This window comes from Alosa alosa, chromosome 23, assembly GCF_017589495.1.
Source record: "Alosa alosa isolate M-15738 ecotype Scorff River chromosome 23, AALO_Geno_1.1, whole genome shotgun sequence".
Taxonomy (NCBI): Eukaryota; Metazoa; Chordata; class Actinopteri; order Clupeiformes; family Clupeidae; genus Alosa; species Alosa alosa.
In genome coordinates, this window is record NC_063211.1 from 22836101 (window position 1) to 22849885 (window position 13785).

A 13785-nucleotide genomic window follows, 5' to 3' on the forward strand; every position below is an offset into this window, starting at 1 on the left:
AAGAAAAGAGGGACAGAGAAAGAAGAAAAGAGGGACAGAGAAAGAGAGTGCAAAAAAAAGAAAGAAAGAACCGGAGGGAAAGAAGCCGCGAGCAACGAGACGGACGGACGGACACAAAAGCACTCCCGCGCCTGCATCTCGTCTGACTCGTGTTACAAGGTTGTAGGTTAAAAGCACGCATCGTATTTGCATATTCGAAGCATATTCGAGTCGCTCTCCCTCGTAAGGTCTGGAGGCTGTTCAGAACAAGCCTCATTAGTCCAATGTTTTTGTGCTAGCCAATGCGGCCACGTTGCTAACTTCTACGAGCTGACAGCATTAAAGCCATGCTACGCTCAGGGCCTTTCTCAAACATAAATTCCCCAACACTGTCTCTTCCACATTATGTTGCTATTCTGCAGTGCTACTTGCTTCGTCTGGCACCAGTGGCATGGTGACCAACTAATTATCGTCTCCCAAATAGGGTAACAAGCACAGAAAATATGTGCTCGGACTGTGAATTTGTGATGCTGCATTGACAAACAGCTACCTGGAAGTACAGTACACTGCAGATATTATACAATGCTGTAGTTGCACCCTGAAGACAAGTTGAACCTACATGCAGCATTAACTGGCCTAAGAACTGCACTGAAGACTGTCTGAACGGATGAATGAGCTACATGGGTTTATCACTTGATGTATTGAGCTGTTTCTATATCTAAGGACACGGACGTTTTGGAGAGTGGGTGCGCACATCCAAAGAAACGTTTTCCGCAGGTGTCAGACAATAATGTCAAGACAGTGGAAGAAGTGTGGTCTGCACACTGCAATTGCTCCAAAAATATAAACATTATTACTGTAGCGTTTCACCAAGAGCCAGAGTCTCATGAACTTGTTTATTGTCACAAAGCACACAATGCAGCATGTAATACACAGCGGGCCGTGTCAGGCCCAGAACCGAAAGACAGAACTTTCCCGAACAGCCTATATTCCCCGGGGGTCCCGCCCCCCTCTCACCAGGCTGCCAACCATGAGCGTGCCCGGGGTTATGCATAGCGCGGGCACTCCCTGATTGACAGCCGGTCGCTACATTACTTTAAAAACATAGCAACGTTTCGATCACCCTGGATCTTCGTCAGGCAATCTAAGGACACGGAGATATGAAAACTTTGCTGACAATCTTTCCAGAGAGTTATTAATAATTAACAATTCAGTGGATTGGAAACTGTCTGCTGTGTGCCCATGCATTCCTTTTAAGGTACATAATATCAAAGCTTTAAGTGGTTGAATGATGATTGAAACATTCTTAATTACCTCAACCTGAAATACGACACAAAATAGTTCTAAGAGAAAAAACAGACAGTCCTTGAAATTTACCACGGAAAAAAGTTACCACCAACAACTAACAACTAGAACTAATTCTAAAGTTTCTTCAATAAAGAGCTTGTTTACGCCGACTGACAGCCCAGGGCCAGTGCACATGAAAGAGTTGCTCCTTCTCCCCTGTTGGAGCTCTTGGGGATCCCCATCCTCTCCCACAGCCGCTCGTCTGCAGCCACATAGCAGCCCTAGTGACGTAGCGCTGGGCACTCTGTGCGCCGCAGATAGATTTCCCCGGGGACCACAGCCTCCATGCTGACATTCCCAGCAGAAGTCCTCTACGCGTTCCGGTAATCATTATGATTAAGCGTGCTGGGGGTGGGGTGGGGTGGGATGTGTGTGTGTGTTTGTGTGTGTGTTTGTGTGTGTGTGATATTATCAACACCAAACCAAAGGCTCACAGCTTCCGATGACTAATTCATTCACAGAGGCGTCATCGTGTGAAGGCTTGCGAGACAGTGGGTCCAGATTTCCCGCATGTTGCATTCCAGAAAAAACAAAACAAAACAATACAAACTCACACTCACACACACACACACACACACACACACACACACACACACAGACACACACACACCAGCGAAGGAGGCGCTTGAATGTGACGGAAAGTTCTTTCTTTTTGCTAAGATGCAGCCTCACCACTCCCTTGTCTCCTTGAGCTAATCTTCCACAAGGAAAGAAGAAACAAGGCAGATCAAATACAGCCCCACCAGCACAAATAAGGAGGATGTGGCTACTGCTAAAGGGGTGGAAGAACATTGATTTGGCCAAAGGCAGGCGATGGCTCCATAAAACCCCAGCATGCAAAAAGGCTGAAATGGGTTTTTAAAAATGTATTCATTGATTTTGCACTTCCCAAGGGGCATCTTGCTGATATGTTTTTGCACTACATTGGGAGATTAAAAAGAACATAAACTAATTTTCTCTCTGATTGAATTAATCCCAGCCCCCTTCCCCAACCCCCACACTCACAAAAAGCCTGTGTCAGCTTCTGAGTATTGTTACAAAATAACTAAAAAGTCAAACGAAAAAGAAAAAAAGAACTCATTTCCATCATCTGAAGAACAAACAATGGTATGATGTATGACATTATATTGCTATTCAACTTGTATCGAAAATGCTTACACATCACACTCTTCGAGTCAGAAAACCTATTCACGATAGAATTACAGAGCAAGAAAACAACATTTTCTCTTCCGGTCTCTGCTTACTTTATAATGCATGAGCAAAACTGTTTTGTATTAATGCGCTGCAATAAGGCCGATATCTCAGAAGCCACTGTGAAGACTCACCTGATTGATGTGCTTCAGTTTGTCGATGATCTGATTTATGACCGGGTCCGATCCTTTGACTTTGACTTCTGGATTTACCGTCTGAGCCTTAATCCCATTGCCCACCACACGCAGAGTATAGCTGCGGAAATTCACAGGAAAAGAGAGAGAGGGAAGTCAGTAACAGAGGCAAGGGGAGAGAAAAAGAGAGAGAGAGAGAGAGAGAGAGAGAGAGAGAGATAGGAGAAGAAAAGAAGAGCAGATGAGTTAAAAAAGCAAGTGGGTGTTTGGATTTAATTCAATTCAATTCGGGTGCATTGTTTCTGGTCTGCGACGCTACCTCAGATGAACCAGGGGGGAGATTTAGAAGCGTGCCACTGACTCCGACAAGCAACAAGCCTGCGGAGTAAGGCCTGAAGTAGCAGACCCATAACTCAAGCTCGCCTATAAAACAATAGGGCTCCCTAAAGAGTGAGAGATTAGTTTATGGCCAACTGGAGATGGATGTGCACTGCTCTACGATTGAAAAGCTGACATTTGTGGAAAGTGTTATATGATGTTTTAAACCAAATTTTGCATTTTCACACAAATGGCGGACACCTCCCTCCAGAGAAGGCAGGGACATGACAAATTATACGAAAAAATATGCTTTCAATCTCCTGTGTTGTGAATATGGATTGATAGCCCCTAGGAAACTACAGCTTTCACATACAGGATAGTGAATAGAGCAAAATTCAGACTATTCCCATGTTTATTCTATATCTCAACACTAGACATTCTACCTTGTTGCTTGTCATTCAGAACCAGAGGCATGATGTGAGCATGAGTTAGAAAACAAATCTGCCCTGAAGATGTTTATCTTAAAAAGTTTACATTCACAACATGTCATCCTGTTAAAAAGTTTATATTTACAACATGTCACCCTGTTTTTTTCATCCCTCTACATTGTTTCCCAAGTTCTGATCATCCTCGCTGAAAGCTCAGCTTCCCTTCATACCCCAGCAGATGGGATAAACTCTGGCTCGTTGTGCACAGAGGCACAGAGAGAAACGACTCCTACCCCATGACACCCACACTAGCACCCTACCACCCTCGCGCCCCTGACTACCCGCCCCCCTCAGCCACCGCAGAAAGCTCTCCTCTGAAGGTACCCGAGTACCTGCTTTGATTTCTGCTTAGGGCTTTAAGAGAAGAGTCAGCCAGGAGCTGTCACCTTCAGCACGCTGTCTCTCCGCAGCTTTTCAACCGCACTGCCAACAGCCAGCGCCGGGCGGGGAGAGGGAGAGAGAGAACGAGAGGGAGAGAGAGAACGAGGGAGAGAGAAAATGAGAGGGATAGAGAGAACGAGACGGAGAGAGAAAATGAGAGGGAGAGAGAGAACGAGGGAGAGAGAAAATGAGAGGGAGAGAGAGAACGAGAGGGAGAGAGAGAACGGGAGGGAGAGAGAGGAGGATGGGGAGGGGGTGTCACTTCAGAGGAATGCAAATGTCCCTCGATGACCCTCGATGACTTCGCCTCTGCATCTCTCTCTTCCTCTTGCAGTTGCTCTTTCCTTTCCCCTTTAACTCACTCTTTCATTCCGTGTCACTTGTGTTTCCATATATCTAATTCTCGCCCTGTATCATTTCCACTTGCTGTCTCTCACTCTCTCTTTCACTCACACTCACACTGACTCTCTCTCTCACACACACACACCCCCACACACACACACACACACACACACACACACACTCTATGTCCATGTCTCGCATCCGCTTTATTTGATTGATTCACAGACACAGTTGAAGTGTTGTCTTTGAGACAGAAAACAGAAGGTGTGAATGGCATGATTGGCTGACAGGGCCTGATCCACTCAAGCAAAGTTGTGATTGTCCTTTCACTGCAATCAGTGTAAAAGTTACATTTATTAGTCTGTCTTTCTTAGATTTCATTCTGTCATATCTGCTTTTTTTTATGTTCATATACCGGTACATTCAGTATGTGAAAGAAAAGAGCAAAGATCCATAGAGGAATAAAAATAACCCGGGTGTTGAAACTACAGTACATATGGGTGAAAACAATTAGTAAATGAGTCTTGCTTTAGTGCACATTTATGCTTGGATGCCCGATAAGTGTGGTCAGCATATCACACTAATCATCTGATCTGGAAGCATGGAGAACGAGTCACTTCCTCCGTGGACAGCTCATTTTTGCTCGGCCGTGGCATGGATTGATTAATGCCCGTATTGGATAAATGATACCTCTGCCATCTGTGCCCATTTCTAACGAGTGCAAATGTGCCAGACCATGATTTAAATGTCCATTAGCCGCTCACACATCCCATTTGTTTTCATCAGAGCTGAAATATTTTGGAGGAGGAGAGGCCAAACTAGCTGAAGAATGCCGTATGTAGGCAGCAGTATACCGAACTCAGGTAGATGAAACTGCACCCATAATTCTTGTGGTGTGATGACACTTGGTGTGCACCCGTTGTTTAAATCGTATTTGAAAAAAAAAAAAAAAAAAAAAAAAAAAAACATCCAAGCCTGTTGCTCTTTGAGTCATATTTCATTCAATAATGGAGCTTTGGCATAGATGCTATTGCTTATATGAAATCCATGCCTGTAGCAGAACATTTAATAGCTCTAGTGCGGTCCAGGAAAGTGCACAAAATGGGACTGGTGTGCATGATTCACAAGTTCTGTATGCACACATGACGCACAGGCACACGCACATGCATACACACACACACACACACACACACACACACACACACACACACACACACACACACACACACACACACAAACACACAGAAACTCATTCAAGCCAGTCCCATATTTCATGGTGCCTATGGGATCCATTGCAGACATTCCACTAATATTTCATAATATGCTTACAGTACAAAGAGTCTCACAGGGTGGGAAGGAGCTGGAGAGCGTAAGCCTGCTCCTTAAAAGGTGTCAGATGATGAAAAACACGGAACATGTGGAAACATTCATCATACTGAAAGTGTGCCATTGTTACATCTCCCCTCATCCTTCCAATCTATTGGAAAAAAGACGAGAGAAATAGATCAGAGATTGCTTCTGTCTTCCATTCAAATGGAACATTCCCCAACACCATGCTCACGCTGAGAGAGAGGCTCTGGTTAGCATTCTGACGGATCACAGCGACAGTTTAAAGATTGGGGTGCATCAATGAGTATGGTCTCTCTCTCTCTCTCTCTCTCTCTCTCTCTCTCTCTCTCTCTCTCTCTCTCGGTCTCTCTCTCTCTCTCTCTCTCTCTCTCTCTCTCTCTCTCTGAGCGGAAGTGAGTGCGTGTGCAGAGTGTGAGCGTGACTGAAGGCCGATTCTGGCTTGAGTGAGTGCCCTTTACATTCTAACTTTTCTATCTTTTTGTTTGTTTAAATATTTATTTGTTCGATAGTATTGTTTGTTAATTGAATTGAGAGTCTGCTGCCAGCGTTAAGCTGGGTAGTATGGCAACTCCTAAATCAAAACTTGATTGTTTAACCAGACGGCATGGCGTTAAAGTGGCGTCTAGTGTTAGTGTGGAAGCGTGTAGTTTAGCGGTGGGTAAAATTGTTGGATACGATAATGTATTGTCGGCATCTAGAATGAACAATGCGATCGTTCTTTTTTTGAGTACAATCGAAAAAGCCTATGAAGTTGTTCAATCTGGAATTGAAATTGATGGTTGGCTTGCCCCTGTTCTTCCACTTAGTAGCCCATCTAAGAAAATCACATTGTCTAACGTGCCACCGTTCTTAAAAGATGAGGTGTTAATCAGAGAACTTTCGAAGTATGGCAAAGTGGTGTCTCAAGTTAAGAAAATACCTGTGGGATGCAAGTCAACTTTGTTGAGCCATATGGTGTCTTTTAGACGCCAGGTGCATATGTTTCTGAAACAGGACTGTGATTTTAGCGCAGTGTTCAAGTTTAATGTTGATGGCTATGATTACACTGTTTATGCAACATCAGACTCAATGAAATGTTTTGGTTGTGGTGGACATGGACATTTGGTTCGTGCTTGCCCAAACAAAAAAGATAATGTTAAAGAACAAACTGATACACCTGCAAATGATTCTGAAATTGGTGAGGAAACTGAGCCATCTGACCCGCCCACTATTACGGCTGGTGGTGCAGAGTCTGTGTCTGTAGTGGTAGAATTCCATGTGCCGACACCGGATTTATCAAACGTGGTTGAGAAAGAGAATGTGACCGAATCGAACGAAGCCGCTGAAATAAAAAAAACAGTGGAGTCTGAAATAATTTTGGCTGCGCCCGCACAAGCCGATGTTATCATGGATGTGGGCAGTTCTTGTGAACCTGCAGGGGTTACGGATACTGTAGGCCTAGAGGCTGCAGAGTTGGTTAATAAGAGAACTGGTACACAAACAGAGGAGGCTGGCTGTGAAACGGTCCGAGAGGAAAATGTTTTCAAAATTCCCAAAAATAAACGAAAGAAATCCTCTAGTAATAAAGCTACAAAACAATGGAAAAAAGACATTGATGTTGAGCTACCAACTACAGATAATGACCATGAGAGCGATGGTTACTCCACTGATTCTAGTTTGTCAAGTTCACAATCACAAGAGCTTTCTCAACCGTTAGTTGTCGTGTACTCCACTCAGGAGATAAGACATTTTTTACAGACTACCAAATTTGTGCGTAATGTCAAGGTTGAGGATTATTTTTCCAATATACAACAGTTCATTGATGATGCTAAATATCTAATGAGGACAAATGAGGACGGAGGTTTTACTGACCAAGAGATGTTTCGCTTGGTTAAGATTGTGCGCAAGTTGAAAAAAGGAGAACCGATTGGAAATGATGGTGATACTCAGTAAAATATGTATGTTTATTTTCTTTGTCTTTTTCTGGTTACTTTCTTTTTTTGAAATGGGCGAAGTTAGAGTCGCTACTTTGAATTTGAATGGGGCCAGAGACGGGAGGAAAAGAGCAGAATTCTATGAATTAAGCAGACAGAAAAATATTGATGTTTTCCTTGTTCAAGAGACACATAGCGACTTAACTAATGAAGTTGATTGGGTGAAGGAGTGGGATGGGCGTGCCATACTCAGTCACAATACGTCCTTAAGTGGAGGTGTTGCTATCCTCTTTTCAAAGTCGTTTCTTCCATATTCTTATGATGTGGAAGAGGTGGTTAAAGGAAGACTATTGAAAGTAAAAGCAGTTTTTGAAAATGATGTTTTTGTTTTCATTTGTGTTTATGCTCCTACCTTAGCTGCAGAGAGGATGTGTTTTTTGGATAAGCTTGGTGATGTTCTTGGTGCATGTAATAGTACTGATTTTCTTTTTCTGGGTGGTGATTTTAATTGTACTGCTGATATTTTAGATAGAAATCATGTAGAACCTCATGTAGCCTCTCGCAAGCGTCTTATTGAGTTAATTGAAGCATATGAATTGATTGACATATGGAGATCTTTTCACAAAAAACAAAGGCAATATAGTTGGTCTCATTGTCGTGATAATTATTTATCAATGGCAAGACTTGACCAAATGTACTGTTTTAAGCATTTTTTTAGTGCTTTTCGATGTTCCTATATCAGTCCTGTTGGTTTTTCTGACCATTGCATGGCATGTTGTGTACTTATAAAATCTGGCGGTTAGACCAAAAAGTGCGTATTGGCATTTTAATAAGATGTTGTTGGACGATCAAACTTTTAGAGAAGCTTTTGCTGTTTTTTGGGAGAGTTTTAAGTTGGAGAAGCCTTTTTTTCCCTCTTTGCAACAATGGTGGGATGTAGCAAAAATTCAAATTAAACATGTATGTCAAAAATATACTTTCAATGTCAGTAGAGACCTAGCTAGATCCATGAAAACTTTAGAAAAGGAGATTGTGGATTTGCAAAATGTGGTTGATAACAAAGGAAATTCAGAACAAATAGAATTACTTAAAAGTAAAAAAGTGGAATTGGCTGATTTTTTGGGGAAAAAAACACAGGGCGCTTTGATCCGCTCAAGAATACAAAATGTATCTGTAATGGATGTTCCGTCTAAGTATTTCTTTAATTTAGAGAAGAAAAAATGGAAGAAAAAGTTAATTCATGCTGTGCGCTCAGAAACAGGAACATTGTTGACTAAGCCAAATGAAATAAGACAACGAGTAAGGAGTTTTTACTCAGAACTTTTTAAAAGTGAATTGGTTGGAAATCAGGAGATTGAACGTGGTTTCCTTCATGACTTGCCAACGCTTTCAAAGGCTTCAGCAAAGATGCTGGATGGAGCTTTATCACTGAAAGAACTCTATACTGCCCTGATGGGTATGGAAAATGGACGTGCTCCTGGCATTGATGGACTGCCAGTTGAGTTTTACAAAGGCTTTTGGTCAGTATTGGGGAAAGATCTCCATGAAGTGCTGAATGACAGTATAGAGAAAGGAATCCTTCCTCTGAGCTGTCGAAGGGCTGTGTTGACACTGTTACCAAAAAAAGGTGACTTGACCGACTTGAAGCATTGGCGCCCAGTGTCTCTCCTGTGCATTGATGTTAAAATGTTTTCCAAAGCACTAGCAACTAGATTGAGAGAAGTGATGGAACAAATAATACATGTTGATCAAACCTACTGTATTCCTGAAAGGTCAATTTTTGACAATATTTTCCTTGTTCGAGATGCAATTGAAGTTTCTAGTAAGTTAAAAAAGAATTTTGGATTTGTTTTCATGGATCAGGAAAAAGCTTTTGACAGAGTTGAGCATAAGTATTTATGGGGGGTGTTAGAGGCTTTTGGATTCAATTCGGGTTTTATTAATTTAATTAAGGTGCTCTATAATGACATTGAGAGTATAGTGAAAGTTAATGGTGGTTTGTGTCCCCCTTTTAAAGCACTAAGAGGTGTAAGACAAGGTTGTTCATTGTCTGGAATGCTCTATTCCATGGCAATAGAACCTTTGCTTCACAAATTAAGGTGTAAAATGACTGGCTTTTCTCTGTCCAATTGTGAAAAGGTTTTTTGTTTATCAGCATATGCCGATGATTTGGTTGTAGTAGTCAATGATCAAAATGATGTTGATACCTTAAATGATGTTGTGAAGGATTTTGGAGTGATATCATCTGCAAAAGTCAACTGGAAAAAAAGTGATGCTTTTCAGATAGGTGATTGGGTAGATGGACCAGCCAAACTCCCAGAAGGGTTAAATTGGAAAAAAAAGGGGTTTCAAATATCTGGGTGTTTTTTGGGAGATGATAACACTGTACAAAAGAATTGGGATGGAGTCATTGAAAAAGTGAAGGGACGTTTAAAAAAATGGACATGGCTACTACCTCAGATGTCATATAGGGGACGCTGTCTGGTTATCAATAATCTAGTGGCATCCTTTTTGTGGCATCGGCTGGCTGTTTTAGATCCACCATCAGGTCTTTTAATGAAGATCCAGTCAACCCTAATAGATTTCTTCTGGGATAAGTTGCATTGGATCCCTCAGAGTGTTTTGTATTTACCAAAAGAAGAAGGTGGCCAGGGTTTAATCCATTTGCCCAGTAGAGCAGCTGCTTTTAGGCTTCAGTTCATTCAGAGGTTTCTTACTGGGCCAGAAGATCTTGTTTGGAGGCCTGTGGCTTGTGAAATCATGCATAATGTGAGTGGTTTGGGTTTAGACAAATCTTTGTTTTTCCTGGATCCTCATGCAATACATTGTATTGATTTACCTGTTTTTTATAAAGGACTTTTTAAGATCTGGGGTTTATTTAATGTTAGCCGAATGGAAGAGACTGGTTCTTTGCATTGGCTCCTAGAGGAGCCTCTAATCTATGGATCAAGACTGGACATTTCAAAGAATGTAATGCCTGGATTGAACAGTTATTTATGCAGTACTGGACTTACACGTTTAAGGCCATTTGGTGGATGTATCAGGCTCTCTTATGGACAGTGCCACACTGGCTGCAATGCATGGGAGTGAGGTCCTTGCGTATGGTGGATAAGATGTTGCATTGCTGGAGAACAGAACTAACATCACGGAGCTAAAATGATAAAGAATTATGTTGATGGCGTTTTGATTCCTGATAGAGAAGACCCTTTTCCTGAATTGTCACTTACACCGAAATTAAATGATTGTAAAGGTAGTTTTTTGCCCTCTCCAAAAGAAATAGATTTCAGCGAAGTCAATGGTAAATGTCTTTACAAGACCTGTGTTAAAGTGATAAATAAAGAAAGGCTAGATGGAAAGGTTGACACGCCTTGGCGTTCTACTTTTGGTTTAGTAAGTAATGTTCAACCAGAGTGGAAATCTCTATACAAACCACCATTAACTAAAAGAGCTGGGGACTTACAATGGAGGTTACTGCATGGTATTTTGGCAGTTAACTCTTTTATTTCTGTTTTAAATCAAAATGTAAGCCATGAATGTCCTTTTTTGTTTGAGAGAGAGACTGTTTTTCATGCCTACTCAAATTGTTTCAGACTGCCACCTTTGTTTAAGTTGTTGGCAAAGCTATTAGAGTGTTTTGGAGAGTTTTTCTCTATTCAGACCTTCATATTGGGGTTTAAATATGTTCAGAAAGAACGTTGCAAGTGTGAAATGATTAATTATATCTTTGGGAATGCTAAGATGGCCATTTATATAAGTAGGAAGAATAAGATTGAAAAAGACTCTGACCATGATGTAATTGACATTTTTATTCGCCTGGTGAAATCAAGAGTAAAATTAGAATTTGACTTTTATGAAACAAAAGGTGATTTTAATTCTTTTGAAGAAGAATGGTGCCAAGGTGGAGCAATATGCTCATTGGTAGATAATGAATTATTTTTTTCAGGTTATTTTCTTTGATTTTCAGTTTTTCTAAAAAAAGTGATGGTTTTATGGTAATGTGATCGTGTGTTTTGTAATAAAGAGCTGTTAAAATTCAAAATCTCTCTCTCTCTCTCTCTCTCTCTCTCTCTCTCTCTCTCTCTCTCTCTCTCTCTCTCTCTCTCTCTCTCTCTCTCTCTCTCTCCCCCCACGATAATCTCATTTCATCTCTATGCAATCTATCTCCTCTACATAGCTGGGTCTTCAGGGCCCTTTGTTGTGAAGTGGAAACGGGGTACAGTAAAACATTTATTTCGCCCACGCAGAGATAGTGCATGGGGGGTGATGGGAATTGCAACGGAACGCGCGCGCTCAGCATGAGTGATTCTCGGCAGCCGAGAGGCGGAAGGAGCGGAGAGGAGACGGCGAGGTCCAGGCGTTAGAGAGGCTCCGCCAGATGCCTCTCCGAGAAGCATCCTCTTTTGTCAGCTAGATGGGAAGTCATCCACCGACAGGCCCGGCAGCTCGACCAAACGCTTCTGCATCAAAAAAAAAATTACCGACAGGACACCGATGTGATGCACATGCAATCCCAAAACAGCAAAGGAAGATAGGTGGATGAGAAGAGAGAAGGAGAGAGAACCAGAAAGCAAGTGAGCATTAAAAAAAGAGAGGAACAGACAATACTCAATGGGACAGGCCTCATCGTTTGAGTCTATTTTGGGTTAGATTGCAGGGATAATTGTATCCATTGAAAATGTTTGCTGGTGTGGCAAATCTCATGGATCCGCAGGATGTCGAGCAGTGTTTCACTCCCAGGGGGTGGTCTGCAGCGACAACAATGTGAGAGATCACTCATTTTGGCTCCCCCGCAATTAGGTGAGTCAGGACTCGAGACGCGCTGATAATGCAGCAGCAGCCCACACATCTTACGGCCAAGCGACAGGGCTCGCAGCCAGGGCTGCTGGACTCGCCCGGGATGCAGGAGTCCGCATTGCAAATCTGAACCCTCCGAGAAAACAGGCTCGGGCTTCAAGGTGCGCGGAAATCTGATGAGATCCGTCATGCACAGCTTCCCATTTTTCCATCAGTTTAATACAAGGATTCACATTGCATGTGTCCTTGGCCCAGTGGTCCCCAAACTACGGCCCGCCACCTCATTTTGGGTGGCCCCCCAAAACATGTCCGTGGTATATAGCAACCGGCCCGCACGGGAATACGACATCGTCAAACTTTAACCTCCGCAATTTCCCCCATTCATTCTCTATGGCGAGTCTTAACAGTACACATGTAATACTCTTTTTGTCCACTGGTGGTTATTTCGCGTTTGCCATCAAAAACGGAATGAAATGTAGGCCTACCTGCAAACAATGTAAGAGGCCTATGCTGACTGCATCAGTGCTCAAAGTATTGTAAAAGTTTATCAATTAATTGTTAATAACTAACTAACTTCTATTCAAGTCATATTTCTGGGACTTTCTGGGATAATTATTTCTATTTTGTATTCACTCGTTCAAATGTTCATAGGCCTACAAAGAGGTCACAAGTTCAGGTGAGTGAAAGTTAGAATGGTGGTCATTTCAGACCACTTCAGCGCTTCATAAAATTCTCATAGTTTGAGAAATTTACATTTTCAGAGTTCAGAGTTACACATTTTTAATAAAATATACTTTTGGGAATGCAAAAGTCTTTTTATTAGTATTATTTAATTTGAGTTACGTTTTACACTGATATGGCATGATGGCAATATAAACACAGCTAACAATGGTATTAAACTGCAATAGCCTATAGATTAAATGTAATGGAATATTCGACTAAGGTAGACTGCTGTTGTTCACAGCACTAAGCTATTTATGATTACTGATATACTCCGAGTCTCTGGCCCTCTCTTAGAGCCAGGCATAGTAAGCTGGCCCTCGGAAGAAAAAGTTTGGGGACCACTGCCTTGGCCGATTAAAAAGTCTACCAAGAATATAAAAGGTATGGATATGATTTTCCAGTAGTTGTATGATGGACATAGTTCACTGAACATCAGTATCACATTAGAGACATTTAATGAGACCAACATTATATAATCCTAAGGAATCCTGTCAACTGATATGCCATTACTTGAAGGAGGTTTCTTTTGAGCTTGGCATACTCTGACCCTCACAGTTCCAGATCACATGGTGCTGCAGACAGGCAGAGATGAATACAAAGAAAACAATCAGGGAACAAGAAAACAACAAGCACAAGTAAATTAATGAATTAATTCATCAAAAGTAAAGTTTAGTAAAATAATAAATTGGTTAATGATGGGCCAAAAGTGCTTGGAAAAATCAATGTGTTCGCATACGTCATTGCCTAACAACTGAAAAGCCGCATGAGGTCACAAAAAAACAGCAACAAACAGAAGACCGAAGACAAAAGAGAAGAAAAACGACA

At 41.8% G+C, this 13785-nt stretch overlaps 1 protein-coding gene across 1 annotated transcript in view; it reads right to left on the minus strand.

The window, feature by feature from the left end:
• gpc5a (glypican 5a) overlaps positions 1-13785 on the minus strand; it is a 136732-nt gene that overhangs the window by 51780 nt on the left and 71167 nt on the right. The window contains exon 6 of the mRNA XM_048235517.1: positions 2652-2772. Within this exon, the coding sequence (XP_048091474.1) occupies positions 2652-2772 (121 nt within the window). The remainder of the gene's footprint in view (positions 1-2651; positions 2773-13785) is intronic.